This window comes from Amblyraja radiata, chromosome 9 (assembly GCF_010909765.2).
Source record: "Amblyraja radiata isolate CabotCenter1 chromosome 9, sAmbRad1.1.pri, whole genome shotgun sequence".
Taxonomy (NCBI): Eukaryota; Metazoa; Chordata; class Chondrichthyes; order Rajiformes; family Rajidae; genus Amblyraja; species Amblyraja radiata.
In genome coordinates, this window is record NC_045964.1 from 4,933,611 (window position 1) to 4,961,245 (window position 27,635).

Genomic DNA, 27,635 nt, shown 5'->3' on the forward strand with positions numbered 1-27,635 from the left:
TTGATTGGTAGCGTTCCGGACCCCTGGACCCGAGGACTCCGACCTGTATCTCTCAAAGAAGTACATATGAAAAATATCTCACGGACCATAAAAATGCGTAACCTTTCAGTAAAGTCCCTTTTAAAGATTATAGTTATTTTCTTGAATCTCATTAACATAACTCATGAATAAGTTGATGTCCATATGCGGATGTAAATCTTTATTTTGATTTATTTTTTAAATTCAATCCCACTGAAGATAATTTGTAATCACCTTCTGTCCCCTCTGTCCAGCTTCCGGGTTCACCGTTCGCAGGAGTTCCCACGGTACCCGCAAGAGTTATTACGGATATCGCACGGATATCGCACTGGCCACTACGTTCATATAATGTTGCAATACTCAACCACAAGTGTACAAGTCACTCTTGGAGAAATTCAAATTTTCTTTAATTTTCTCCCGAGTGACCAAGTTACACGATGACCTGCCGTTAGCGCTACGGTGGTCCACGGTGGTCCACGAATGCCGCACTGTTATCGCACGAGGTTCCCACGATGTTGAACTCTGGTTAACTCTTGCGTCAAGTCGCCCCGTGTAAAGGTGCCATTAAGGGTGTCGACCTGAAATGTCGTCTATTTCCTTCGCTCCATAGATGCTGCCTCACCAGCATTTTTGTCTACCTTCAATTCTCTAGCATCTGCAGTTCCTTCTTAAACATGCAGTACAGCGAGTCACTTTGGAGCAGAGATTTGTGTTCAGCTCCTAAACAAGAGCAGCATACATGTATACAGATTCCTCACTATCGTAATACAGAGCCAAACAAAGAGGTATAAATAGGGGATATTAAAAGCTTACTCAGAATTTTGGGTGCTCTAAAGAACACAAGAGGCAAATACCTTTAAGAAAGCAATGTATGATCTTATGCAAAGGAGTTAAATTCATTTTTTACAAAATAATATTTTGGGCATTGCAGGAGGGAAGATGTTTGGTTTAGGGATAATTGGCCAAATCTTATTGTCCACAGTTTTATACATCAAACCCAGTTTTTCTCAGTGGACCTTTTTGATGCAAATCCTCTATCAAAGTTCATTCAGTGTTGAGACTCCATGTTAAAGTAATGCAGCCATTCGTCCTAGAAACTTATTTGGTTTACTTGTAAAATACACAAATGCTGATGAAGATCTGTATTGCAGAACCAGCCATCATGGTTTGCTTTAAATGTAGAGCATGTATACTTTTCTGTATGACATTTGGCTGTACAGTGACATATTATTTGCCTGCAACCAGGTACCCAAGGAAATGCTTCTTTCCAAAGCATCGAGATCTAGATTTTGCAGGTAAAGCAAGTCCATTATGAAGTGCGGCAAAGTGGCACAGCGGTAGAGTTGCTGTCTTACAGCGACAAAAACCCGGATTCGATCCCGACTACGGTGCTGTCTGTACGGAGTTTGTACGTCCTCACCGTGACCGCGTGGGTTTTCTCCGGGTGCTCCAATTTCCTCCCATATTCCAAAGATACGCAGGTTTGTGGGTTAATTGTTTTCTGTTTTCTGTAAATTGTCCATAGTGCATTGTATGGATGATCGCTGGTCGGTGTAGATTCAGAGGGCCGAAGGGCCTGTTCCCAAGCTGTATCTCTAAACTAAATTCTTATTCTTAAAGAAAAGTGTTGGAGTAACTCAGCAGGTCAGGCAGCATCTCTGGAGAATGAATAGGCAATGATTCAGAGACATAATTTATCCACGTTCTCCAATGATGTTGCCCAACCTGCTGAGTTACTCCAGCACTGTCTTTTTTTTGTAAACCTACACCTGCAGTTTCTTGTTCCAATATCACTCATTCTTTTCCATTTAAATGTATAAGGCAGCACGGTGGCACAGCGGTAGGGCTACTGCCTTACAGCACCAGAGATCCGGGTTCGATCCTGACGACGTGTGCTGTCTGTACAGAGTTTTTACGTTCTCCCTGTGACCTGCGTGGGTTTTCTTCAAGATCTTCGGTTTCCTCCCACACTCCACAGACGTACAGGTTTGTGGGTTAATTGGCCTGATATAAATGTAAATTGTCCCTAGCGTGTGTTAATGTGCGGGGATCGCTGGTCGGTGTGGACTCGTTGGGCTGAAGGGCCTGTTTCCACGCTGTATCTCTAAACTAAACTAAACTAAGTCTGCTAAATCTTTCACAATAACAAATCCACAATTTCACAAATAAATCTGGTGAAGTATTCTCTCTATTACATTTACTGCATTGCTCAGCATGTGCATAATATGTGAGATGTGATCTCATTGAAGCTCTTTAGAACGCAGTAAGACAACTTTATCCTTGTGTTCACACCCTTCTACAACACACACTAACATGCCGACTGTCTTCCAAATTGTTTGCTGTTCTTCACCAGCATATCATCTACAAGGACACTCTGGTCCCTTGGAATATTAATTCTGTTCAATTATTCATTTCAAACATAACTCTGCCGTTCTATTTTATCTACCAAAGTGGATGAGCACGCTTTCCCATCTGCCATGCATTTCTTATTCATTATTTTTGCCTGAAACCTCTCTACATCCAAGCATCACCTAGTTTTTCTATCAGCAACAAACATGGATTTTTTTTTTTTCAAACGTCATCCCTGAAGTCTGTTCATCCACAGTCACACTACTGTAACTCTAATCCATACAGTCACCTTGCCTTATCAATGGTTTCTTTATAGACACATGTACCAGGTCCAGTGAAATGCTTTTTTTTTTTTTGCATACAGCTAGCAAGACTATCCCTTTACATAAGTACAAACTCCCCAGTCAGTGCAGAACAGGCCACTGAGTTCACATGCAAGAGGCGCAATTTTACAGTCCCAGCTGCAGCTGGTAACAGAGGCCCGTTGTAGCCGTCACCTCCATTTCAGTCGTTCCCCTACCTGAGGTCCCTCTCCACACCATGATCCTCTCCACGCTTATATCGCTTAATATTCTTTTTCTACACACAGGGAACTGCAGATACTTACTCACTAAATAAAAAAACAAGGTGGTGGAGTAACACAATGGGGCAGGCAGCATCTCTGGAGAACAAGGGGATAAGTGATATTTCAGGCTGGGAGAAGATTCCGATCCGAAAAGTCACCTATCCATGTTCTCCAGAGATGCTGTCTGACCTGCCGAGTTATTCCAACATTTGTGTGATTCTTATGTTTTGTTTGAACACTGGCTTAGAAATAGCTGTGGGTCTGAGAGAAGATCAAGAGACGTTGGAGTAACTCAGCGGATCAGGCAGCATCTCTGGGGAGAAGGAATGGGTGATATTTCGGGTCTCGACCTGAAACGTTACCTATTCCTTCTGTCCAGAGAAGCCGCCTGTCCCGCTGTGTTACTCCAGCTTTTTGTGCCCATTTTCGGTGTGTATAACCTGCATCGGCATGTTCCTTTCTACGGGTGTTTCTTGGCTCAGGCAAGGCAGAAAGTGACTAGTTTAGGGTCTGTGCAAGACAAAGTTAAATCCTTCAGATAAGCGGGTTATTCTTGTCAGCAGATTTGATGACAATAACAGGTTTCTCGGAGAATGTGTTGAGAGCCCAAAAGCACACTGGCTGAAGCGCGTGGAGAAATGGGGACAACGAAGATTTAACGTGGGCAAAGGGTGAGAGAGACCACAGAGAATGGTAATCCTGAAGTGGGGATATGCAGGTCTGGTCTTCAGAAGAGCAAGTGCAGAGAATGGATGTGAATACAACAGAAGATGACTGAGCATCAGGTCAGGCTCAAAATATTGAGCTGGGGGGGGGCACGACCGAGGACATTTCATATCAAAGAGGCAGCTGAGAGAGCACGACAAAGGGCCAAGCAACGCATTGGCATTGCAGTGTAGGAAGGTACACAAAAATGCTGGAGAAACTCTGCGGGTACAGCAGCATCTATGGAGCGAAGGAGATAGGCAACGTTTCGGGCCAAAACCCTTCTTCAGACTGATAGGGGGTGGGGGAGGGGCGGGGTGAAGAAAGGAAAAAGGAGGAGGAGCCCGAGGGCTGAGGTAGGAAGGGGAGGAGACAGCAAGGGTTAACAGAATTGTGAGAATTCAATGTTCATGCCACCAGGATGCAGACTCCCCAATGCGAGGTGCTGTTTCTACAATTTCTGGCGTTGTTCACTCTGGCTGTGGAGGAGGCCCAGGACAGAAAGGTCGGATACGGAATTGGAGGGGGAGTTGAAGTGCTGAGCCACAGGGAGATCAGGTTGGTTAGTGCGGACCGAGCGGAGGTGTTCGGCGAAACGATCGCCAAGCCTACGCTTGGTCTCACCGATATAGATCAGATGACATCTAGAGCAGCGGATGCAATAGATGAGGTTGGAGGAGGTGCAGGTGAACCTCTGTCGCACCTGGAACGACTGCTTGGGTCCTTGAATGGAGTCGAGGAGGGAGGTAAAACGACACGTGTAGCATCTCTTGCGGTTGCAAGGGAAAGTGCTCGGGGAAGGGGTGGAGCGGGAGGGAAGGGAAGAATTGACAAGGGATTTGCGGAGGGAACGGTCTTTGCGGAAGGCAGACAGGGGGAGAGATGGGAAGATGTGGCGAGTGGTGGGGTCACGTTGGAGGTGGCAAAACAGTGCAGGAAGGACTGGTTTACACTGTTGCTAGACACAAAATGCTGGAGTAACTCAGTGGGACAGGCAGCATCTCTGGAGAGAAGGAATGGTTGACGTTTCGGGTCGAGACCTTCTTCAGACTCAGCATTGGTATTACAGTGTGGGGTAGTTAATGCCTTTGCATTTTTTTTTTTTAAATGGCACAGTGCATATTTATTTTATTCGCACAACCCACGTTAGACAAGTGGAACAGTAAAAATAAACCACACCCCCCTCCTTCCCCCATACAATCCCTTCTTCCCCCCCCCCCCTGTGCTCCACCTGGACCCACATCTATTTCTCCCCTCCCTCGTCCATTCCACCTAGATTTATTTCTCCAGCTTTACAATTTGTAACTCTTCAATGCTTTTATCTCACATCCTCCTTTTTTTAGCCTTTGTCCAACCATCTGTCTATCAAACATGCTCCCCCCCGCGTCTATGGTTACCTATCACTCGCCAGGCTTTGTCCTGCCTCTCCTCTCTTCCAGCTTTCCCCCTGTGCTCAGTCTGAACGAGGGTTGCAACCTAAAGCATCATCTATCTGCGTTTGCCAGAGATGCTGCCTGTCCCGCTGAGTTACTCCAACACTGCCATCAAATGGAGACCACTATTTTTTCCATCTGACTTTTCCAGATACCACACAGTGCATTGTGCAGGAACAGTCATGGGTAGTTTATTTTTGACTGACTGCTTTCCCATGTGTAAAGGATGTCCAGCACCATTCCACTCTTTCCACTGGGTGGCGCTGTCAGCAATGTCAGCCTCGCCTACTGTCTGTCTGTCCTTTTCTTTTTTTGTTGTTATTTTTAGTTAGTTTAAAAAGTATGTGTTAATGTTATCTGGTTTATTTTATGTGGGGGATGGGTGTGGGGGGGGGGGGTGGCAGGAGAATTTTTTCCCCCAATCTTTGACCTTGCTGGAGATACGATTGTTTTCCGGACCTTATCTCCGGTCGCTCTGTGGCCTCATCATGGAGCTGTAGGCCTTACTCGGGACTGACTTTAAGCCCCACCGTGGGGCGTGGACTTACCATCGGAGCCGATCCCTTGCTTGGGATCGATGCTCCAACTGCGGCCTGCAGACTTTAACATCGAGGAGCTCGCAGTCGGGGAGCTCCAAAAGCCGCACGACGTTCGACTAGCCCCGACCAGGGGTAGATCAATCGGCGCGGGGGAGCTGAGAATTCCCCCCCCCCGCCCGATGCAGGAGCTAATTGCCCCGACGAGGAGGCCCGCCGCCGGCTACGGGTGTAAGATCGTCCCTTCAACAGAAGGTTAGAAGCCCCCGACCGCTGGAGGACAAAGAAGGGAGATTGAACTTTTTTTTTTGCCTTCCACCACAATGAGGAATGTGGAGGAGTCACTGTGGTCGATGTTCATGTTAAAATGTATTTTGTGTGTTCTGTTACTTTTTATTGATATGACTGTATGGCAAATCAAATTCTTCGTATGTTGCAAAACATACATGGCTAATAAAGTATGATTATGATTATTAAATTATTTTCGCCTTCCAGATTCACTGCCTTTTCTTTTAGCAAATTCTGAACTAGGCAAATCTTTTCTCCTTTGTCTGCTTGTGCCACATTAAAACTACTTGGAACCATTTCCAAATGCTGTCTTCACCATTCTACTTTCACTGAAATATCTCAGCAATAAAAGTGCTGACTACACGGAAGTCAAGTGACTACATCCTGGAACACAACAACTTTCCCTTGTATCAAAATGCGTGCCGAATACTCTTTCATTTGGGAACTGCATAAATAACAAAAGATACAATGCCCAGTGAGTAACTACCAGACTACACTAACACACTTCAGATGTGACAGAATGAACTCATGTATTACATTTCGTACATTACTGAGAGATCGTGCTAGGCTAAATGAAGTCAGAGCGATAATGAAATCTTTCCTTTGTTTAAATCGTCCTAGTTCAAAACCAAAACCCGTAACAAGCAATTTCCAGCATTTGTCCCTCAATACACACTGCCGAACAACATTGTCCAAAAATGAAACTTTACTAATGACATTTGCTTAAATGTTAAAGAAGAATTAACGTTCCAGTTAGGAGCGGGAGAATGCCTTTGGCCCCTTGAGACTATTCTATTAAGATGCAACGGAGCAATTTCAACTTCACGTTCCTGCTTGCTCCCAGCGACTAGACTTCAGATACAGCGCGGAAACAGGCCCTTAGGCCCACCGAGTCTGTGCCGACCAGCGATCACCCCATAAATTAGCACTGTCCTACACACTAGGGACAATTTCTATATTTTTTTTACCAAAGCCAATTAACCTACAAACTGTACTGCTTTGGAGTGTGGGAGGAAACCAGATCACCCGGAATGTACAAACTCCCCTTACAGACAGCAGCCATAGTCAGGATCAAACCTGGATCCCTGGCAAAGTAAGGCAGCTCCACTGCTGCGCCACACTACTGTCCTCCTTGTTGTTCATCAGGAAGCTGTTTTAAGTCTTTCTCAAAAGGCAGTGGAGTTGAGGTGGTGTTGAGGTAAAGACATCGGAAGAGAATGGCAAAGTACAGGTCTGAAGTCTCCACCATTGTTTTATGAGTCACAGGCAGTCAGGAAGGAAGAGCTTGTCTTGGGGCAAAGCAGCAAAGATGTTTGGAGCAGTTATGAAAAAATAAATCAATGATGTAAAGCTTATGGCTGATATCTTGGGAATGTCAACATTCGGCTTGGACTACGGCAAACAACTTTGTAGAACAGGTTTTGCTGCACAAGCTGAAAAAGTTTAACTTATTTGAAATGTGTTTAATTGTAGAGCGGTTGCAAGTAAGAATTTTGAAGGAACTAGCTAAACTATGAATTAGATTGTCACGAATATTGCAGAATATTGCAGAATATTGCAGGGTGTTAAAACGGAGAAGTGAAAGTTTCTGCCGATATATGATATGAACATTGGCTTTGGTGGTTTAAAGTATGATATGAAAATCGATAAGTTCTCTGCACAAAATTAATAAAGTGGTGGATGAATGTAGTGCCTAAGGATGCCTGGTTTCTGAAATAAAGTAGAAAATGCTGGATTTATTCAGCAACCGTAGAGAGAAAAACTCAGTTGATGATCTGTCAAATAGGAAAAGCTGGACACTAAACATGTTTTAAGTTACAAAGAACAAAAGGGATCATCCATAATAGGGTGGAGCCTCAGCGAGACTGAATGGCACGTGGTGGAAAGAGGCCAACAGAGACTGATTAACTCCAGCCAACACTGGAAGAGATGTAAATAGAAGGACAAAAGTGTTCAGAAGAGGGAATAAAAAAACTGAAACAGAGAGAAACTCAGCAGTTGCTGGATGCAACTAAATAAAAAGAATGGCGTAAATATTCAACAGGTCAGGAAATATCTCAGTGGAGAGAAAACTCCAATTAACCCATTGATTAAACAAAAAATGAAAACATTGGTTATCTAAAATTGTTGAATTTAATTACAGACTCTAAAGGCTGTAAGGTACCAAGTCAAAGAGTGAGATAGACTCAAAAACCTGGATTAACTCAGCAGGTCAGACAGCATCTATGGAGAAAAGGAATAGGTGACATTTTGGGTTGAGACCCATCTTCAGGACCCTTGGGTCTCGAGCCAAAATGTCACCTATTCCTTTTCTCCAGAGACCTGCTGACTTACTCCAGCTTTTTGTGTCTATCTTCGGTTTAAACCAGCATCTGCAGTTCCTTCCTACACATCGAAGAATGACATACTGTTTCCCGAGCCTCCGTTGGGCTTTCCTGGGGCACTGCTGTAAGAGACCGGAGTGAGAATGGGATGGGAACTAAAATGACAGGTAAAGGAGAACACGGCCAGTTTTGCAGACTGCTCAGATGCATTCGCAGAACGGTGACACCGACTGTGCTTGGACTGGGTGGCAAGGATTCATTGTGAGCTCCACATACCAATCTTCTCGTGGACCTCTGCAATCTTGCTGATACCATATTTACCACTTTTAAATCACAGCACCAAACTTCTGAACACGTGCACAATTGCTTCTTGAACTTGGCCTATTAGCATTGGTCAGCAATGATCCATTTCAATGTACAGTCACACAACACAACAGAGAAGGGAGAGCTACCACAGGGTTGACTGTATAACGTTTACATATTGAGAAAATCCCAGCTTCTACCTTATTTAGACAGACGTCCACTGCTGGTTCTTTAAGTCGGATGGTCGCTTTTCCTTCGTCCACGAATTTAGTGAAAAATTGCTCTATATTTTCTTTTAGCTGCGAAAATATGTTTAATTAAAATGCATTGCAAGCTTCATAAAGTTAAATTGGTAAGTTGGGGGGGGGAAAGAGTGACCACGCACCTTGTATTTGCTACCCGATTTGTCTTTCAAGGTGCAGATCAAGAGATGTATGGTTGCCGCGCTGTTTTTGATGCCCCGGTCGTGGTGTTTCCCGATCGACAGAACGGCTCGGTTGCCTTTGCCCCTGTTCCTCATACCGAAGGTCGGCAGCATCCGACTGATCACTTCCACCTCGCACTGCAGCTTCATGGTGTCTAGGATGAAATAATCGCCCACTGTAGACATAATTCTGGTCTGTCGGGAGAGCAGCATTCCTCGGGCGCCCAGCACATAAACAAGTTGGCAGTGTGGATGCACGGTGTGTTTTTACCATCGCAATTGGCCGATTCCGCGTTTAAACTGGTCGTGTCACACAATAGGGAGAACGCCCCTGTCCTGCCCCTCGCCTTCACTCAACCCACTAACGCTCTGACCCATTGGCAATTACACCAGGCAGGCAACTGGCAGCTGGAAACACATGCGGGGAGGGGGAGAGAGATCCTGCAGGAGGGAGTGGAGCTGAAAGGCGGCCCCGCAGTGATGGGGGGGGGGGGGGGGATAAATAACATCGGGGAGGTGGGGGAAGTACTCGCTGAAGTTCACGTCATTCACCTTAAACCGTGCGAACTGCGTTTCTTTTTTTTTTTAAATGATGTACAGGGTTCAGTGTAAAAGTGTGGGACGCGCCAACTGGGGGAAAGGTCACATGCATCCATCTATCAAGGATTCATGTTCCCAGTCCCCAGTCTCTGTCGCTGCAATGTTGCTGTTTTGCCGGTGCGACAGACAGGGTTTTAATCCACTAAAGTTTTAATCCATTCCCGCACATATAATTATTATTTTTTAATGCAGGTTTGGTTATTAAACGGCAAAGATGAGCTGGTTTGTTAGCGAGGGGTTAGTTGTGCAGGCGGCCGCGTGTAGCAGTGTGTGTGTGAGGCTGGGATGTGTTTACAAGCTACGCCGCCATGAGCAGCAGGCGCCGAGGCACGTAGTGTGTCCCAGCCCACAGTGGCAGCTCCAGGGGGCTGGGCCAGCTCTGTACTCTACTGTACCAGGGAACATCCTGAACGGCAGACAGTCACGTTCAGCGTGTTCCACACAACACCATTGGAAATCAGCGTTGGGGAGGAGCGGAAAACAAACCAGTTCACCATCCACACGCACAATGCAAGCGAGAAATCATTCTGCTGCTACTACAATTCACCCGTGACCATGTTTACCCGCATCAATCATGACCCATTTATGGCTACCACACCGTTGCGCCATTTCCCAGAATTATTTGAGAGTAGAAATACCGAAGTGTATACACAATGTGACAATGTAATCGTTATATCCGAGGAGGTTTCGAAGCGAAATGACAATGTAATTCTGTTGTATCGAGGGACGTTTCGATGCAAAATGGCAATATCATTCTGTTATATCCGAGGAACTTTCGACGAAAAATGACAATGTAATTCTGTTATATCGAGCCAGGACGTTTCGATGCAAAAGCCAACATTTCCTGCAAATGGTCCACATGTTTTAAAGCGCTACAAACATGCAACAGGAAGGATTTACCTCAAAGGTGCCTTTATCCCCTGAATAGAACATCTATACATTGCACACTTAGCAAGGGAAATACTATAGAACAGAAATTTTAGCTATATAACATGCATTTCCAAAAAAAAGATTAAAATTTGTATATTTAAATATACACCAGGCAACGATTAGAAATGCAATATTTCTGGCGCGAGTCAGATTCAATCCGTGAACAGCCAGAAACCTGCTTTGTTCAAGCAATTACAGCTTTGCTACACTAGCTTCAGTGATTTGCCCGTAGATACGGTAAATACTCAAGCGAAAATCTGCTTTACATTTCAATCTTTTCACAGGAATTATTGTTTGGAGACAAATATGGGAACATTTTACAACATGCTTTTTACTCTTGGTTCGTGAATCTTTGCACTCAGCGAAATTAGTTTTATTTCCAAATTGACGTGTTTTTGCACATGGATGTTGCAAACACGCACTAAAAGACATGAGGACTGTCCATTTGCCATACACGCCGGATATGAGCCAGAACAGTGAAACACAGCAGCTGTGCAAATGACATGCAGTGTAGTTCAACAAAACGTCACGAATTGCCCTGCAATAAACTTGCCCTTTGTCTTCAGTGTCGACACACTATAGAGTTACTCCAGCTTTTTGTGTCTATCTTCGGTTTAAACCAGCATCTGCAATTCCTTCCTACACATTTTGTCTGCTTCACTGCTAAATCTCTAGGTATGCCCACACTGAAGAAGTTCTTCTCCTCTTTCCAACCACTGCTTTGCAACAACTTATTTTGCTGCCTTCATACATTTGTTCTATATCTCTCTATATCTCTCATTTCCCTTTCCCCTGACTCTCAGTCTGCTGAAGGGCCTCAACCCAAAATGTCACCTAATCCTTTCCTCCAGAGAAAATGCCTGACCCGCCAATAGGGTTGCCAACTGTCCCGTATTAGCTGAGACATCCCGTATATTGGGCTAAATTGGTTTGTCCCGTACGAGACCGCCCTTGTCCCGTATTTGACTGCTACTACTCGGGTTGAGGGGACTGTCGGGTCGGAGCGCCGCGTCCAGCGCCGCGTCCGGCCCCGCCTCACCCGGCCCGACGTAGTGCAGCCCATGGAGTGCAGCAGCAGCGCCTCGCCCGTGGCCCTATCGGTCGGCAGCCCGGCCAGCTGTCCGACCTTCGGACCTTCGCTTACCGCCGACACCACCACCCCTCCTTCTCATGGCCGATCATCGGTTCATGAGTTGGACGGGGCGCCGGACTTTGCGCACGATGTCGCGCTGGCCAAAACTCCTCAGCTGGCCCGCCGGCTGGGCTTTGTGTACAGTCCAGCACCCGGGCCAACTCATCATTCACCCAGACACGGCCGAGTCGGTCAACGAATTGCCGTCGGGAATTTTCCCTTATTTTGACCGTTTGTCCCTTATTTGGGAGTGAGAAAGGTTGCAACTCTACCCGCTGAGTTACTCCAGCTTTCAGTGTCTATCTTCTAATTAGAGGGTGTTTTTGTTTGGATAATATTGGAAATTTGGGAGCTCTGTTAAGAGTCCATTCCCGGAGACTCGGAAACATGCACTCCTCTTCCATGACTGATGAGCAACGGTGTGGTTGTTAGAAATGCAAAATAAGAGTGTAAACACTGGAAGCATGTGTGGTGAGAGAAAAACAGTTAACATTAAATACCAAGATTCTGACTGTGTACCCTATCTATGCAGGGCTCGAAATTAATGCTTGCCCGGGTTGCCCGCCGGGTAACCTAAAAGCCGTGCTATTTTGCCCGGCTTGGCAAGTACCCGGGACACCTGCCGTTCAACTCTGAGTGGCCCCCCCTCTCTATCTCTCTCTGTCAATCTCCGTCTCCGCCCGCCGTGTCTGGGCTGCCGGGCTCTGCTCTATGATCTTTGGCTGGGTTTCGGGTCTCGGGCCGCTCCTCATCTGCCGGCACGGCCGGCCACCTGGCACATGCGCACTGCCACAGCCTGCACATCCTCCCCCTGCACATGCGCACAACCACGGCCAGCACATCATCGGCCGCCCTGCACATGTGCACTGCCACGGCAACTGGTCGGCGCTGGGCACTTTCTCCCTCCTTTTGCATTGTGGGAGATCTGGCCGCCATTGTTGTCCGGTCACCGCCTCGCCGCGACCGCTGAAAACCAACGCAGAATCACTCCCTGCAGTAACTATTGCTTCCTGGTTTCCTGGAAACCAAGAAGCAATAGTTACTGCAGGGAGTGATTCTGCGTTGGTTTTCAGCGGTCGCGGCGAAGCGTATGGTATATAGACACACTGAACTTTTATCTCCTGTTCTGTATTATGTTTACAAATTCTGTTGTGCTACAGCAAGCAAGAATTTCATTGTCCTATCTGGGACACATGATAATAAAACTCTCTTGACTCTTGATTTGGTCTTAAGCAAAAAAGGGTTCTTGGGATTAAAGAGCTACCTTAAATGTAGTTGCGTCTGGTTGGGTAACTATGGTAGGGTGAAGATTATTACTTGCTTTAATTGTGCGGGGGAATTCCATGGAGCAGCCAGGATCTCTGGATAGAAGAAATTGGGTGACGTTTCTTTAGACTCCCTCTGGCTTTAGTGTTTTTAGTTTAGTTTAAAGATACATCGTGGAAACAGGCCCTTCGGCCCACCGAGTCCACGCCGACCACCCGTACACTACTTCTATCCCACACATTAGCAACGTAACTCAAGAGTCAAGAGTGTTTTATTCTCTCACGTACTAGTTAGAACTATGAAATCCTTACTTGCAGCAGCACAATAGAATATGTAAACATGGTACTCTGTAAACAATGTTATAAACGAGAAAACAAAACAGTGTATATTTATATATGAATATATAATGTGTGTGTGTGTGATATATATATGCCCACACACGCACACGTTATTATGTGTGTAGGAAGGAACAGCAGATGCTGGTTTAAACAGAAGATAGACACAAAAAGCTGAAGTAACTCAACAGGTCAGACAGAATCTCTGGACAAAAGGAAAATATAACGTTTTGGGTTGGGTCTGAAAAAGGTTCCTGCACACCTTTAGAATGTGGAAGAAAATAAACCTGGAGAAAACCCATGCGATCAAAGGGAAAAGGAGCAAACTCCATACAGACAGCACCCATATTCAGGATTAATTCCGGGTCTCTGGCACTTTTAGGCAGCAACTTTATGGCCAATGTACTGCCCCATAGTCTTGAACTGAATTAAAACATACAGTAGCTGTAATGGGGGACATAGCGTCACTTAGAGATTTAAGACTGAAAATGGATAGTTTTTTTTAGTAACCAAAGTTATCAACGTATAGTTTTTGTGTGTTGGAAAACATAATATAGTGGCACAGCTGGTAGACGTGCTGCCTCACACACCAGAGATCTGTGTTCGATCCTGTCCTCGGGCACTGTCTGTGTTGAATTTGCACATTCTCCCTGCAAGCGTGTGGGTTTCCTCCCACATCCCAAAGACGCATTGGCTTTGTAGATTAACTTATCTTTGTAAAATTGCCCCTAATGTGTAGGGAGTGGGTGAGGAAAGTGGGATAACAGAACTTGTGTGAATGGGTAGACAAAAATGCTGGAGAAACTCAGCGGGTGAGGCAGCATCTATGGAGCGAAGGAAATAGGCGACGTTTCGGGTTGAGACCCTTCTTCAGACTGATGTGAGGTTGGAGGTGCGGGGAAGAAGAAAGGAAGAGGCGGAGACAGTGGACTGAGGGAGAGCTGGGAAGGGGAGGACAAAGCATGGACTACCTGAAATTGGGGAAATCAATGTTCATACTGCTGGGGTGTAAACTGCCCAAGCGAAATATGAGGTGCTGCTCCTCTAATTTACAGTGGGACTAACTCTGGCCATGGAGGAGGCCCAGGAAAGAAAGGTCGGATTCAGAATGGGAGGGGGAGTTGAAGTGCTGAGCCACCGGGAGATCAGGTTGGTTATTGCGAACCGAGCCGAGGTGTTGGGCGAAGCGATCGCCAAGCCTACGCTTGGTCTCATCGATGTAAAGCAGCTGACACCCAGAGCAGCGGATGCAATAGATGAGGTTGGAGGAGGTGCAGGTGAACCTCTGCTGCACCTGGAAAGACTGTTTGGGTCCTTGAATGGAGTCAAGGGGGGAGGTAAAGCGACAAGTGTAGCATTTCCTGCGGTTGCAAGAGAAGGTGCCAGGAGAGGGGGTGGTTTGGGTGGGAAAGGACAAATTGACCAGGGAGTTACGGAGGGAGCGGTCTCTGCGGAAAGCCGACAGGGGAGGAGATGGGAAGATGTGGCCAGTGGTGGGATCCCGTTGGTAAACAAAAATGCTGGAAAAAAATCAGCGGCTGAGGCAGCATCTATGGAGCGAAGGAATAGGTGACCTTTCGGGTCGAGACACTTCTTCAGACTGATGTCGGGTGGGGGGGGGAGGAAAAAGAAAGGAAGAGGCGGAGACAATAGGCTGTGGGAGAGCTGGGAATGGGAGGGGAAGGAGGGAGAAAGCAAGGACTACCTGAAATTGGAGAAGCCAATATTCAAACCGCTGGGGTGTAAACTACCCAAGCAAAATATGAGGTGCTGTTCCTCCAATTTACTGTGGGCCTCACTCTGGTCATGGAGGAGGCCCAGGACAGAAAGGTTGGATTCGGAATGGGAGGGGGTGCTGAGCCACCGGGAGATCAGGTTGGTTATTGTGAACTGAGTGGAGGTGTTTTGCGAAGCATTCGCCAAGCCTACGCTTGGTCTCACCGAGGTTGATCATTCGCTGAATAATCCAACCACATTTTTGTTTGGAAAGAAATAATAGAAATTGCATTCACTGCAACGTGTAAAAAGGGTTGAGATACTGTATTATAATTTTGCTGCATGTCATTGTGGTATATATCATGTCTTGATTGGTGAATATGTTTAGTTTGTGACTTTATTTGAAGCAGAAATAATATGTGAATGCTTCATTGAGTATAATTCCGACAGGTAACTACACTCTTTGTTCAAGCACATTATCGCACGCGTTATGCAAGCCATCTTAGATGACCACCTACTGTCATTTGGCAACTTACAAAGCTGCCTAAGTTGTCCAGCTGACAACAGAGAAAAAAAGTTAAGTGAGAGCCCTGTCATACTATGCCTTTCATAATTTTGTATATCCAATTTAGTTTAGAGATGCAGCACGGTAACAGCACGGTGCCCACTGAGTCCGCACCGACCAGCGATCCCCGCACACTAATACTACCCTACACACACCAGGGCCAATTTACAATTATACCAAGCCAATTGACCTACAAACCTGTACGTCTTTGGAGTGTGGGAGGGAACCAAAGATCTCGGAGAAATCCCACGTAGTCACAGGGAGAACATACAAACTCTGCACGGACAGCACCCGTAGTCGGGATCGAACCCAGGTCTCTGGTACTGCAAGCGCTGTAAGGCAGCAACACTACCGCTGTGCCACCGCACCGCCAAATTATGAGAGGGTGCCTGGAATGCGCCTCCAGGAGTGGTGGTGGAGGCAGTTTCAAAAAGGGATTAGGAAAGCAAAAATGTGAGGTATAATAGCGGTGGAGCTATTGCCTTACAGCACCAGATCTTGACTACGGGCGCTTGTCTGTACGGAGTTCGTACGTTATCCCTGTGACCGCCGTGGGTTTTCTCTGAGATCTTCTGTTTCCTCCCACACTACAGGACGTACAGGTTTGTGGATTAATTGGCTTGGTATAAATGTTAAATTGTCCCTAGTGGGATAGTGTTAGCGTGCGGGGATCACTGTGTGGTGTGGACTCGGCGGGCCGAAGGGCTTGTTTCCAGCCTGTATCTCTAAAAAACGAAACTAAAAGAAAACTACAGAATTTAAAAGGAAATAAGCATTACAAAAGAAAGTAAAAGCCCTGTCCCACGGTATGAGTTCATTCCAAGAGCTCTCCCAAGTTTGCCCTGATTCGAACTCGGAGATTTACGGTAATGGCCACTTGTCGGTACTCGGGGCTCTCGTGGACATTTTTCAACATGTTGAAAAATCTTCACGAGTCTTCCCGTGCTTACCTGCCATTAGCGAGTCTTCCCGAGTATCTGCCGTTAGCGTTACAAGCCGCTAAGAGACGTCCCCGAGCTCCGACGTACCCGCTACGTTCATTCTCCGTGCTTACCACGAGTTTGATTTTTTTTAAACTCGGGAGAGCTCTTGGAATGAACTTGTACCATGGAACAGGGCTATTAATATATTAGAATGATAAAAGGCAACAGAGATGGCAACATGAGCAAGTCGGTAATATTTATGATACAGACACTGCAATTAAGGAGGAAGAGTGCAAAATGGTGGATATGCCAGAGATTAGTGACTTGGAAATTGGAAAATACAATTGTACAAGAAATGTAAGCAAGCTGTATGATCTATCAGCACCTTGAATACATTCAGTAATCCACAGGTACACAAAAATGCTGGAGAAACTCAGCGGGTGAGACAGCATCTATCGAGCGAAGGAATAGGTGACGTTTCGGGTTGAGACCCTTCTTCAGTCTGAAACGTCACCTATTCCTTCGCTCCATAGATGCTGCCTCACCCGCTGCATTTTTGTCTACCTTTGATTTTTCCAGCATCTGCAGTTCTTTCTTAAACATTCAGTAATCCACAACTCTCTGGATAGAAAATTGTAAAGAATTGTAAAAAATTCCTCAATCTCATATTTTAAATGCACAAAATTTAAAACTGTGCCCTCAAAGAAACAATGCCCCCTTGTTCTAGATTATTCCACAAAGGGAAACATCCTCACAATATCTACTTTGTCCCCTCAGAACTTTTAAGGTTTCAATGAGACCACCTTTCATTTTTCTAAATTCAATGAACATGGCCCAGTCTTTCTGCACACAACAATTTCTTCATCCCCAGAATCATCTGGGCAAATCTTCTCCAAAGTAAATATATTTGCTTTTAAATAAGGAGGCTAGCGCTGTACACAATACTCCAATTGTTGCCTCACTAGGGCCTCTATTCAGTGGTGAGTGTCAGGGTTCGGTGCTGGGCCCATTACTGTTTGTCATCTATATCAATGATTTAGATGAGAACATTCACGGCAAGATTAGCAAGTTTGCAGATGAAGTGGGTGGTTTTGCAGATAGTGAAGATGGTTGTGAAATATTGCAGCAGGATCTTGATCAATTGGCCAGGTGGGCTGAGGAATGGTTGATGGAATTTAATGCAGAAAAATGTGAGGTGTTGTATTTTGGGAAGTCTAACATGGGCAGGACCTACACAGTGAATGGTAGGGCTCTGTGGTGTGTTGTAGAGCAGAGGGATCTAGGTGTGCAGGTGTATAGCTCCCTGATGGTGGAGTTGCAGGTAGATCTGATGGTCAAAAAAGCTTTTGGCACATTTGCCTTCATCAGTCAGAGTATTGAGTATTGAAGTTGGGAGGTCATGTTGCAGTTGTATAAGACATTGGTGAGGTCACATTTATAGTATAGTGTTCAGTTCTGGGCACCATGTTATGGGAAAGATGTTAAGCTGGAAAGGGTACAAAGAACATTTACAAAAATGTTGCCAGGACTAGAGGGTCTGAGCTATAGGCAGAGGATGAGTAGGCTGGGACTATTCCTTGGAGCGCAGGAGGATGAGAGGCGATGTTATGGAGGTGTATAAGCTCACATGAGGAAATAGATTGGGTGGATGCACAGAGTCTCTTGCCCAGAGTAGGTGAATCGGGGACCAGAGGACACTGGTTTAAGGTGAATGGGAAAAGATTTAATAGGAATCTGAGGTATAACTTTTTCACACAAAGGGTGGTGGATGTGTGGAACAAGCTGCCAGAGGAGGGACTATCCCAACATTTAAGAAACAGTTAGACAGTTACATGGATAGGACAGGTTTGGAGGGATATGAACCAAATGCTGGCAGGTGGGACAAGTGTAGCTGGGACACTTTGGCCGGTGTGGGCAAGTTGGGCCGAAGGACCTGTTTCCACACTGTAACACTCTATGACTTCCTTAGTTTTATTTGCAATAAATAACATGATTTCCCATATTAATTCCTTGCTGGACTTGCATGCTAACCTCTATGAGAATACCCAGACCCCTCCTTCCCCACAGAGCTTTGGCGTTGGCTGCACCAAGCAAGTACTCAGCATGTACTCCTGCAGTCTGGAGCGGGCTAGGCAGCAACATTCCCTGATGGACATCTCGCTCTGCTGGGAGGTCAACATAGTTCTTGCAGACCACAGAGCGTCTTTCACAGAGTTGATGACCTTCCAGCAGCACTTGATGTCCATCCCTGAATGCGTCCCTGGGAACAGTCCGTAGATCAGAGAGTCCTCTGTGACGGAGCTCTTTGGGATTAACCGTGAGTGGGATCCTTGCAAACTGCTCCAGACTCTCTTTGCAAAGCCACACTCTGTGAAGAGGTCTCCTCGCCGTCCCGAGGGCAGCGTGCGCTGGTAGTGAGGTTCCGACGGTGCGGGAAAGATCTGACGGAGAGCTCCCCTCACCGCCAGCCAAGCCAGGTCTTGGTGCTTGTTGGGGAGTTGTGGCGATGAGGTAGTTCGCCAGACAAGCTGGGCAGTCTGCTCTGGGAACCACACCACAGGATCCATGGAGTCATTTCCCTGCAGTGCCTGCAGGATATTCCGTGCTGACCACTGCCCGATGGACTTGTGGTCAAAGGTGTTGGTTCGGCAGAATCTTTCCACAAACGGCAGCCATCAAATAAGGGAAGGGATATCACCCCAGGGGGGCACATGAGTGGCAAGGGTGTCAGGTTAACATTTTGTGAACACTATGAATCGACGCAAATCCTCAGCCTCCGAGTGTGTCAGAAGAAATTTTGCAGTTGTATATATTCTTTACTATGAATTATGTTTATTGTGATTTTTTTTTTTTAAGATGGGAAAGCAGGTTTTGAGAGGCATGTTGACTGGGTGAAAATTTGGCAAGTCAAGAACAATGCAGTTAACTGCAAAGTTTTCGTAAAATAGAAAAGCAGAATGCATAAATGCAGAGATTTAAGAATACTGCTGTACAGGAGGGTCTGGGTGGTCTCGTAGAGGTTAGCATGCAAGTACAGAAAGGAATTAAAATGGTAAATAATGTTATTTAATGGCAAGTGTCGGTGCTTAAAACTAAGGAGGTCATGCTAGCAGTGAATAGAGCCCTAGTTAGGCAACAGTTGGAGTACTGCAGAATGCAGACAGGACCAAAGGCCCCTTGGGTTCACTCCAGTCATCAGCACACACTCAAACCAATCCCACTTTTATTCTCTTCACACACCCTTCATCTCCCCTCACATTCCACCCCTCACCCTACAAATGAGGGCAATTTACAGAGGTCACTTACCAACCCACGTCTTTGGAATGTGGGAGGAAATCGGATCGAACGGAGGAAACCCACACGATCACAGGGAGAACATGCAAATTTTCACACAGACTGCACACAAGGTCAGGATTAAACCTGGGTTCTCTAGAGCTGTGAAGCAACAGCTTTGTTAACTCACAACTGCGCTGCCAAAAACATGAACAAATTTGGTTACAAGCAGCCCATGACTTTCATTGGGTCAATGGACATAGGATATTCAAATGTACGGGGATCTTAAATGCATGCCAGAACCTTGTCAAGAAGATAATTAATGGGGCATATGAGATTCGTGCTTGTATTGGAGGGTGGTAATGCTAGAGCTGTTAGGCTAATAAAGTACTTAGGTTTTCAGACAGAGAACTGTGTACCTTGCCAGTCCATATGTTGTAGGAGAGAAGAGATAACACCCAGAAGGTTGCAGAAGACATTTACCAGAAATAGACACAAAATGCTGGAGTAACTCAGCAGGACAGGCAGCATCTTTGGAGAGAAGGAATTCTTCATTCTGAAAAAGGGTCTCGATCTGAAACGTCACCCATTCCTTCTGCTGCCTGTCCCGTTGAGTCACTCCAGCATTTTGTGTCTATCTTCGGTGTAAACCAGCGTCTGCAGTTCCTTCCTTCATATTTAGCAGATTGTAGCAATGGCTGAAGCCCAATTCTATGAATCGGAAGGAACTGCAGATGCTGGTTTACACCAAAGATAGACACAAAATGCTGGAGTAACCCAGCGGGACAGGCAGCATCTCTGGCTAGAAGGAATGGGTGACATTTCGGGTCGAGACCCTTTGGAAAGGTTGGGAATGTTTCATATCGTATAACGGAGACAAGGAATATATTTAATCAAGATGTATTAGAAGTACAACATCCCTGGGAACGCTCAAAAATAAAGGATTATTCGTTTTGCAAAGAAGACAACAAGTTGTGAGCACTGGAAGGAAGAGGGGAGATGAGAAATGTTTCTTTCTTCTTCTTCCTCTTGCGTATGGCGTACACAGCCTAAAGTTATAGGACAACTTGTTCTATTTGATCTTACTTGATTGTGCATGCCAGGTTGATTGCATTCGTCGAAACAGGGCGGACCACATGGAGGTTGCAATCTCCCACCCCAGAAATGTTTCTTTCATCTGAAGAGTAATGCTAATGCAGAAACCTTCACCACATTCACAAGCACTTGGATCAGGAGTTGAGTGAGCTCTCTCACCTGCATTGTTATGGACCCAGTGCTGAAAAGGGTGATTAGACCAAATCATTTTTTTCTGGCCAACATGAGCACAATGGTTCAAGCTGCCTCCTTCGGTGGTGGTGTACCAAAGGAGAATCTAAGGATTGTAGGGTTTAAGATTGTAGAGTTTAAAGAAGGATATGAAAGGAAAAATAGTATATTATTTTGAAAATCAAGGAATCAATGCAGGTTCGGACCACAAGTTGAGGAATGAATGAGATTGTGCAAGTGGGTATCCAAATTTGAAAATACTAGTTCAAAAATTTGAAAATCACGAGTGAAATCAACAGCTTGAAAAAGGGACGATTTTATTTCACTGATTTGTGTAATGGGCTGTCCAAATTTACTATAGTTTATATTGTAAAACTAATTGGCTACTGTAAAACAAACAAACGAAGCCGTCTCTTTAAAAAAAATAATTCTGCTCATTAAGAATCAGTCCTGACGTTGTCTTCAAACTTGCCAACACGTAGAGGCCAAATATCAGATCCTAGACATCAGATCCTAGACACCCTCATACCTCCCTTTGGACCATTGGTACATCAAACATTTCCTGGATGTGAAGAAAGAACTACAGATGCTGGAAAAGTCAAAGGTAGACAAAAGGAGAGTGGGATCAGCCATGATTGGATGGTGGAGTAGACTTAATGGGCCGAATGGCGTAATTCTGCTCCAACGTCTTATGAGCATTAAGGCATTTCTCCCCAACAGTCACAAACTTTGTTTCAGTACAGTTTCCCTCCTTTACCTTCCAAATCAGACAAGTCCCACATTTTCCTTCTGCTCAAGATGCACAAGCAGGACCAATGTTTCTGCCGGCTCTCGTCCCATCAAACTTACTTTTCCAACCGTGACTCCATCCTTTCCTCTTTGATGCTCTTCGATAGTTCAGTTCCCTGGCCACAACGAGTTCAGCTTCACCTCCATTCCCTGAAGGCTCTCTGCTCCTTCCCTGAACAGAGAGAGGCCCAGCCAGTTCCCCTCCTCCAGCACTCAGTCACCTAGTCAAAGTGAACTATTTCTCCTTCAACTTCTCTCACTTCCTGCAGATGGACAGTGCAGCTGCAGATATTTTTTGTGGGCTCAAGCTATACTTGTCCTTTCCATACGTGGCAGACCACTCCTTCCACTCTGTTTCCACTGCATCGACCATTGCATTTGATTGACGCTGCCTCCAGCACTCAGAATTCAAAACGTTCTTCACTGATTTCCACTCTGCCCTCATTTTGATGTCCATGCCCGACTGCCCTTTTTTCTCTCAGTCTCAGAGGCAGACGAGACAGAAACATCCATTTCAAGCCTGCAGATGCCGTGCGATCCTGACACTACCTCTCCCATCCCACTTCCCACAAGGACTCCATTCCACTTTCCCCACTTCCTCAGTCTGTTGCATTTTAGACATCCCTCAAAGATGCCTTGGGAATCCTCTGTCTTGCATATCCACATACCATTGGGCAGGGGGTACAGAAGTCTGCGGTCCCACACCAACAGATTCAGAGATAGATACTTTCCTACAACTACCACATCCCTGAACTAACCTGCACTACTCTAAAGATAGACACAAAATGTCGGAGTAACTCAGGGGGACAGGAAGCATCTCTGGATAGAAGGAACGGGTGATTTTTCTGGTTGAGATTCTTCTTCAGACTGAAGACACAACCCCAATTCCATCTCAGTAACAAAACACCTCTGACACTGACTTGGTCTCGTTTCCCAATAGCGTTTTAGCTCAAATATTTTGTTGGTTTTTTTTTTGGCAGTCTTTGTCTACTGTCTACTGTCTTATATAATTTGTCTTGTGCATTGTCAGAGTTTATGTGCCTATAATGCTGCTGCATGCAAGAGTTTTCATTACACCTGTACCTCATCTCTTTGGAGTACTTGTGTCTTCTGACCATCAAACAAGAAACAATTTGCTCTTTACTAAACCATCGTTCATCCTTAGTACTAAATCTTAGTTTGTCTGTATTAGCAAATTGATTGCATGTCCACAAAGCAATCACCATAATCACAATGAGATGATAATTTAATCTGGTAAAACAAATCTGGGACTTGCAGATATTCCATTTGCCACACGTTATCCCATGAGCCTTGGTCCTGACAATCTATAGACGAGTATGAATCAGACAAGGTCCAGAACATCAAACATTGACAGGGCTTCTACTGAAACCTATCTTACTAAAACTTGATTATATAGGGGTGTATAAAATCATGAGAGGAATAGATCGGGTAAATGCAGTCTCTTGCCCAGAGTAGGTGAATCGAGGACTAGAGGACATACTGTAGGTTTAAGCTGAGGCAGGGACTATCCCAACATTTAAGAAACAGTTAGTCAGGTACATGGACCAAACACGGGCAGGTGGGACTAGTGTAGTTGGGACATGTTGGCCAATGTGGGCAAGTTGGGCCAAAGGGCCCGTTTCCACGCTGTGTCACTCTAGGGCTCCATGACTCTAAAACCAACAGTTTAAGGAGTAGCAACAACCAGTATCACTCACTGCACATTCTATTCAATCTCTTCATCACCAGCGGAGCTTGTCTTCAGTCCGCGTCATCTACGAAATGCACTTGTCCTTCAGCCAGATGACTCTAATAGTCCTTTGGGTGAAGGCACCCCATGAAAATGAGGTGGTGTTGGGGATAGTGAGGAAGATAGTTATAGGCAACAGGATGATATTGGATACATCATGGATGGCAAGGCCATCAGCATGACAGTCCAAGGATCCACACAGTGAACAGCACAAGGAGATAAGGCAATGGGTGCATTCATGAACAAAGGCATTGAATCTACAGCAGGGAGGTAATGTACAACTTCACAAAACATTGGTTAGGCATCAGCTGGAGTACTTGGGACAGTTCTGGTGACCAGGCTGTGTGACTTTGAAGAGACCGCAGAGGAAATTCACCATGGTGTTGCCTGGAATTCCAGGGTGTTGCCTGGAATTAAATATTTCAGTTGTGAGGAGAGAAGGCTGGGAAACCTTTCCCCTCACAGTAGCATCTACATTTAGATGGTATAGGTTTCGGGGAAAAGGTTTTGAGGAGATGCAAGGAAGAATCTTTTCACCTAGAGGGTGGTTGGAATCTGGGGAAACTGTCTGATGGGGATTAGTACTCTCAATATTTAACAAATTAGGCAAACACTTCAATTGCCAAGGCACTGAAGGCTGCAAAGTCTCAGTAATTGAAATTAGTGTAGATGGGTACGTAAAAACAAGGAATTGCAGATTCTGGTTTACAAACACAAAAGACACAAAGTAATGGTAACTCAGTGAGTCAGGCAGCGTCTGAAGAAGGGTCCTGACCCTAAACATCACCTATCATGGTTTTCCAGAGGTGCTGCCTGACTTGCTGAGTTACTCTAACATTTTGTGTGTCTTTTAGTTTAGCTTAGTTTTAGTTTAGAGATACAGCATGGAAACAGGCCCTTCGGCCCACACTGACCAGCAATCCCCGCATATTAACACTACCCTACACACACTAGGGACTATTTTACATTTATAACAAGCCAATTAACCTTCAAACCTGTACATCTTTGGTGTGTAGGAGGAAACCAAAAATCTCGGACAAATTCCACTCAGGTCACGGGGAGAAGTACAGACTCCATACAGTCAGGATCGAACCTGGGTCTTTGGCGGTGTGAGGCATTAGCCCTACTGCTGCACCACACGTCGCCCTTTAGATGAGTACTTAATGGGCCACATGTACTCGCTAGGCTGAAAGGCTCGATTCTGTGCTGACTCTATAGGGGGGTTGCACGTAAGGTCACTGGGTCAGAGGGCTTGACGCACGGAGCCGCTCAATCCATCTGGAGGACATCCGTCACATGTTATTAATGCAAGAAACGCGTAATTTCCTGCCTGTTAAAAACCGCCAAAATGTTGATGTTTTACGCTGATAAAAATTGTGGAAGCCGGGGTAAGTGTGAGAGACATGTACCCAACTTTAGAATTCCAAACGTGAAGTGAAATGAAGGTAAAGAGAAGCAAGAGCTGAAGGGACAACAGCAGCTAAAGTGCTTGGTAAACATTGGCTGTGCAGATATCGTAATTGAAAATAATGGGAATTATCGCGTTTGCTCACTGCATTTCATCAACCGTAAGGCATTATTTGTGTTTTTTCTTGATTCCTTTGGTATCTAAAAAGTCTCAGAAGTGATCAATCTGGCTGTAAATTTTTCTTCAGATGCATTTTCATTTTGTATGTAAAAACCCACTTGAGAACCGTGAGCGATTTAAATAAATTTACAGCCAGATTTATCACTTCTGAAACTTTTTAGATGCCAAAGAAATCAAGAAAAAACACAAATAATGCCTTAGTTGATGAAATGCAGTGAGCAAACGGCCAATGTTCGCTAAGCACTCTGTCTGTTGTTGTCCCTTCAGCTCTCACTTCTATCTACCGCCATTTCTCCTCACTTTTGGAATTCTGAAGAAGGTTAAATGTCTCACACGCTTATCCCGATTTCCATAATTATTTGCAGTGCAAAAATTGACATTTTCGGCGGGTTTTAACGGGCCCGCTACGTTGGAAACAATGGTAAGTACCTACCTGCAGTACATCGCCTGTACTCCATTTGGAGTAGCGTAGCAACAGTACAGGTCATGGGTCATGACCCGACTGCCGTGAAACCCCCCTATAACAGCACCTCCCAAACTTGCAACCTCTGCCATCATGAATGCCAAGGAAGATCACCATCATCAATTTTTCCTCCAAGTTACAGAAAATTCTGACTTAGAAATATCACTGTCACTGAACATGAGTCTAAATAATGGAACACCGTCCCCAACAATAGTCTGGGGGGCTCAATCATCCATAGTTCATGACCAGCTTCAAAGACAATTAGCAATGGATAATAAATGCTGAATGTGCCAGCAAATATCCATATTCTAAAAAAAGAAACGAAGAAACATACTTCTGAGGCAAACATCATAGAACCGGACACTGGATATCTGAAGAAGCATTCAGCAGATTGGGGAGCACCTGCAAGCTCTCTCACTTGTCCGGGTGTTATACAAGATCACTGACTCAAACCGCCAGTTGTTTCTCTCTCCACAGATGCTGCCTCACCCACCGAGTAGTGCCAGCCTTCTGTCTTTACTGACATTTTGTAACACATGGGGCAGATTCAAAGCCCTGTCCCACGGTACGAGTTCATTCCAAGATGCGGAGATTTACGGTAATGGCCACTGGTCGGTACTCGGGGCTCTCGTGGACAATTTTTAACATGTTGAAAAATCTTCACGAGTCTTCCCGAGCTAACCTGCCGTTAGCGAGTCTTCCCGAGTACCTGCCGTTAGAGTTACGAGCCGATAAGAGACGTCCCCGAGCTCCGACGTACCCGCTACGTTCATTCTCCGTGCTTACCACGAGTTTGATTTTTTTTAAACTCGGAAGAGCTCTTGGAATGAACTCGCACCGTGGGACAGGGCTATAACTCCAACTTTGGGGAGAGAACCTTATTGAAATGTACAGAATAATGAAAGGCCTGGATAGAGTGGATGTGGAGAGGATGTTTCCACTAGTAGGACAGTCTAGGACCAGAGGTCGTAGCCTCAGAATTAAAGGACTTTCCTTTAGGAAGGAGATGAGGAGTAATTTATTTAGTCAGAGGGTGGTGAATCTGTGGAATTCTTTGCCACATAAGGCTGTGGAGGCCACGTCAGTGGACATTTTTAAGGCAGAGATAGATAGGTTGTTGATTAGTGCAAGTGTCAGGGGTTATGGGGAGAAGGCAGGAGAATGGGGTTAGGAGGGCGAGATAGATCAGCCAGTGTTGAATGGCGGTGTAGACTCGATGGGCCGAACGGCCTAATTCTATACCTGCCAGTTATAAACTTTGTTCCCTTCTGTAAGGAGAGCGATGGGATGGGGTTAAGTACATGGAGATTTCAACCAGGGACCGGCGGGGCAATGTCCTCCGCAACCGAAGGCCGCTTACCGTGAGGTCCCGGAGCCCCGGCACTGAGCTGACAATGAAAGCCGGGCTCTGGCGATGCCGGTCACTCGCCGACAACAAGCCGCCGGCCTTCCGGCCTTCCAGTCTCCCGCCCAGACACACATTGGTCCACACACCGCCACCAATGGCAGCAGCAGTAGCAGTGACTGGCCGCGGCCACAGGCGGCGCTGTAGTTGGTGTACTGACCGGCCGCGGCCACAGGCGGCGCTGTAGTTGGTGTAGTGACCGGCCGCGGCCACAGGCGGCGCTGTAGTTGGTGTAGTGACCGGCCGCGGCCACAGGCGGCGCTGTAGTTGGTGTACTGACCTGCCGCGGCCACAGGCGGCGCTGTAGTTGGTGTAGTGACCGGCCGCGGCCACAGGCGGCGCTGTAGTTGGTGTACTGACCTGCCGCGGCCACAGGCGGCGCTGTAGTCGGTGCAGTGACCGGCCGCGGCCACAGGCGGCGTTGTAGTGGGTGTACTGACCTGCCGCGGCCACAGGTGGCGCTGTAGTTGGTGTAGTGACCGGCCACGGCCACAGGCGGCGCTGTAGTTGGTGTACTGACCTGCCGCGGCCACAGGTGGCGCTGTAGTTGGTGTAGTGACCGGCCGCGGCCACAGGTGGCGCTGTAGTTGGTGTAGTGACCGGCCGCGGCCACAGGTGGCGCTGTAGTTGGTGTAGTGACCGGCCGCGGCCACAGGTGGCGCTGTAGTTGGTGTAGTGACCGGCCGCGG

General features: G+C 46.1%; 1 protein-coding gene across 2 annotated transcripts in view; it reads right to left on the reverse strand.

Moving 5' to 3' along the window:
• lrr1 (leucine rich repeat protein 1) overlaps nt 1-27,012 on the reverse strand; it is a 35,148-nt gene extending 8,136 nt beyond the window's left edge. The window contains exons 1-3 of one of the 2 annotated variants that reach the window (XM_033026552.1): nt 26,902-27,012; nt 8,907-9,100; nt 8,722-8,820 (exon numbers count right to left, since the gene is read on the reverse strand). In XM_033026552.1, coding sequence (XP_032882443.1) covers nt 8,722-8,820; nt 8,907-9,095 — 288 coding nt within the window. In that variant the 5' untranslated portion in view covers nt 9,096-9,100; nt 26,902-27,012. Of the gene's footprint in view, nt 1-8,721; nt 8,821-8,906; nt 9,373-26,901 lie in introns of those variants that run through there. The other variant, XM_033026551.1, reaches the window with a different exon arrangement.
• Between the last annotated feature and the right edge of the window lie 623 nt (nt 27,013-27,635).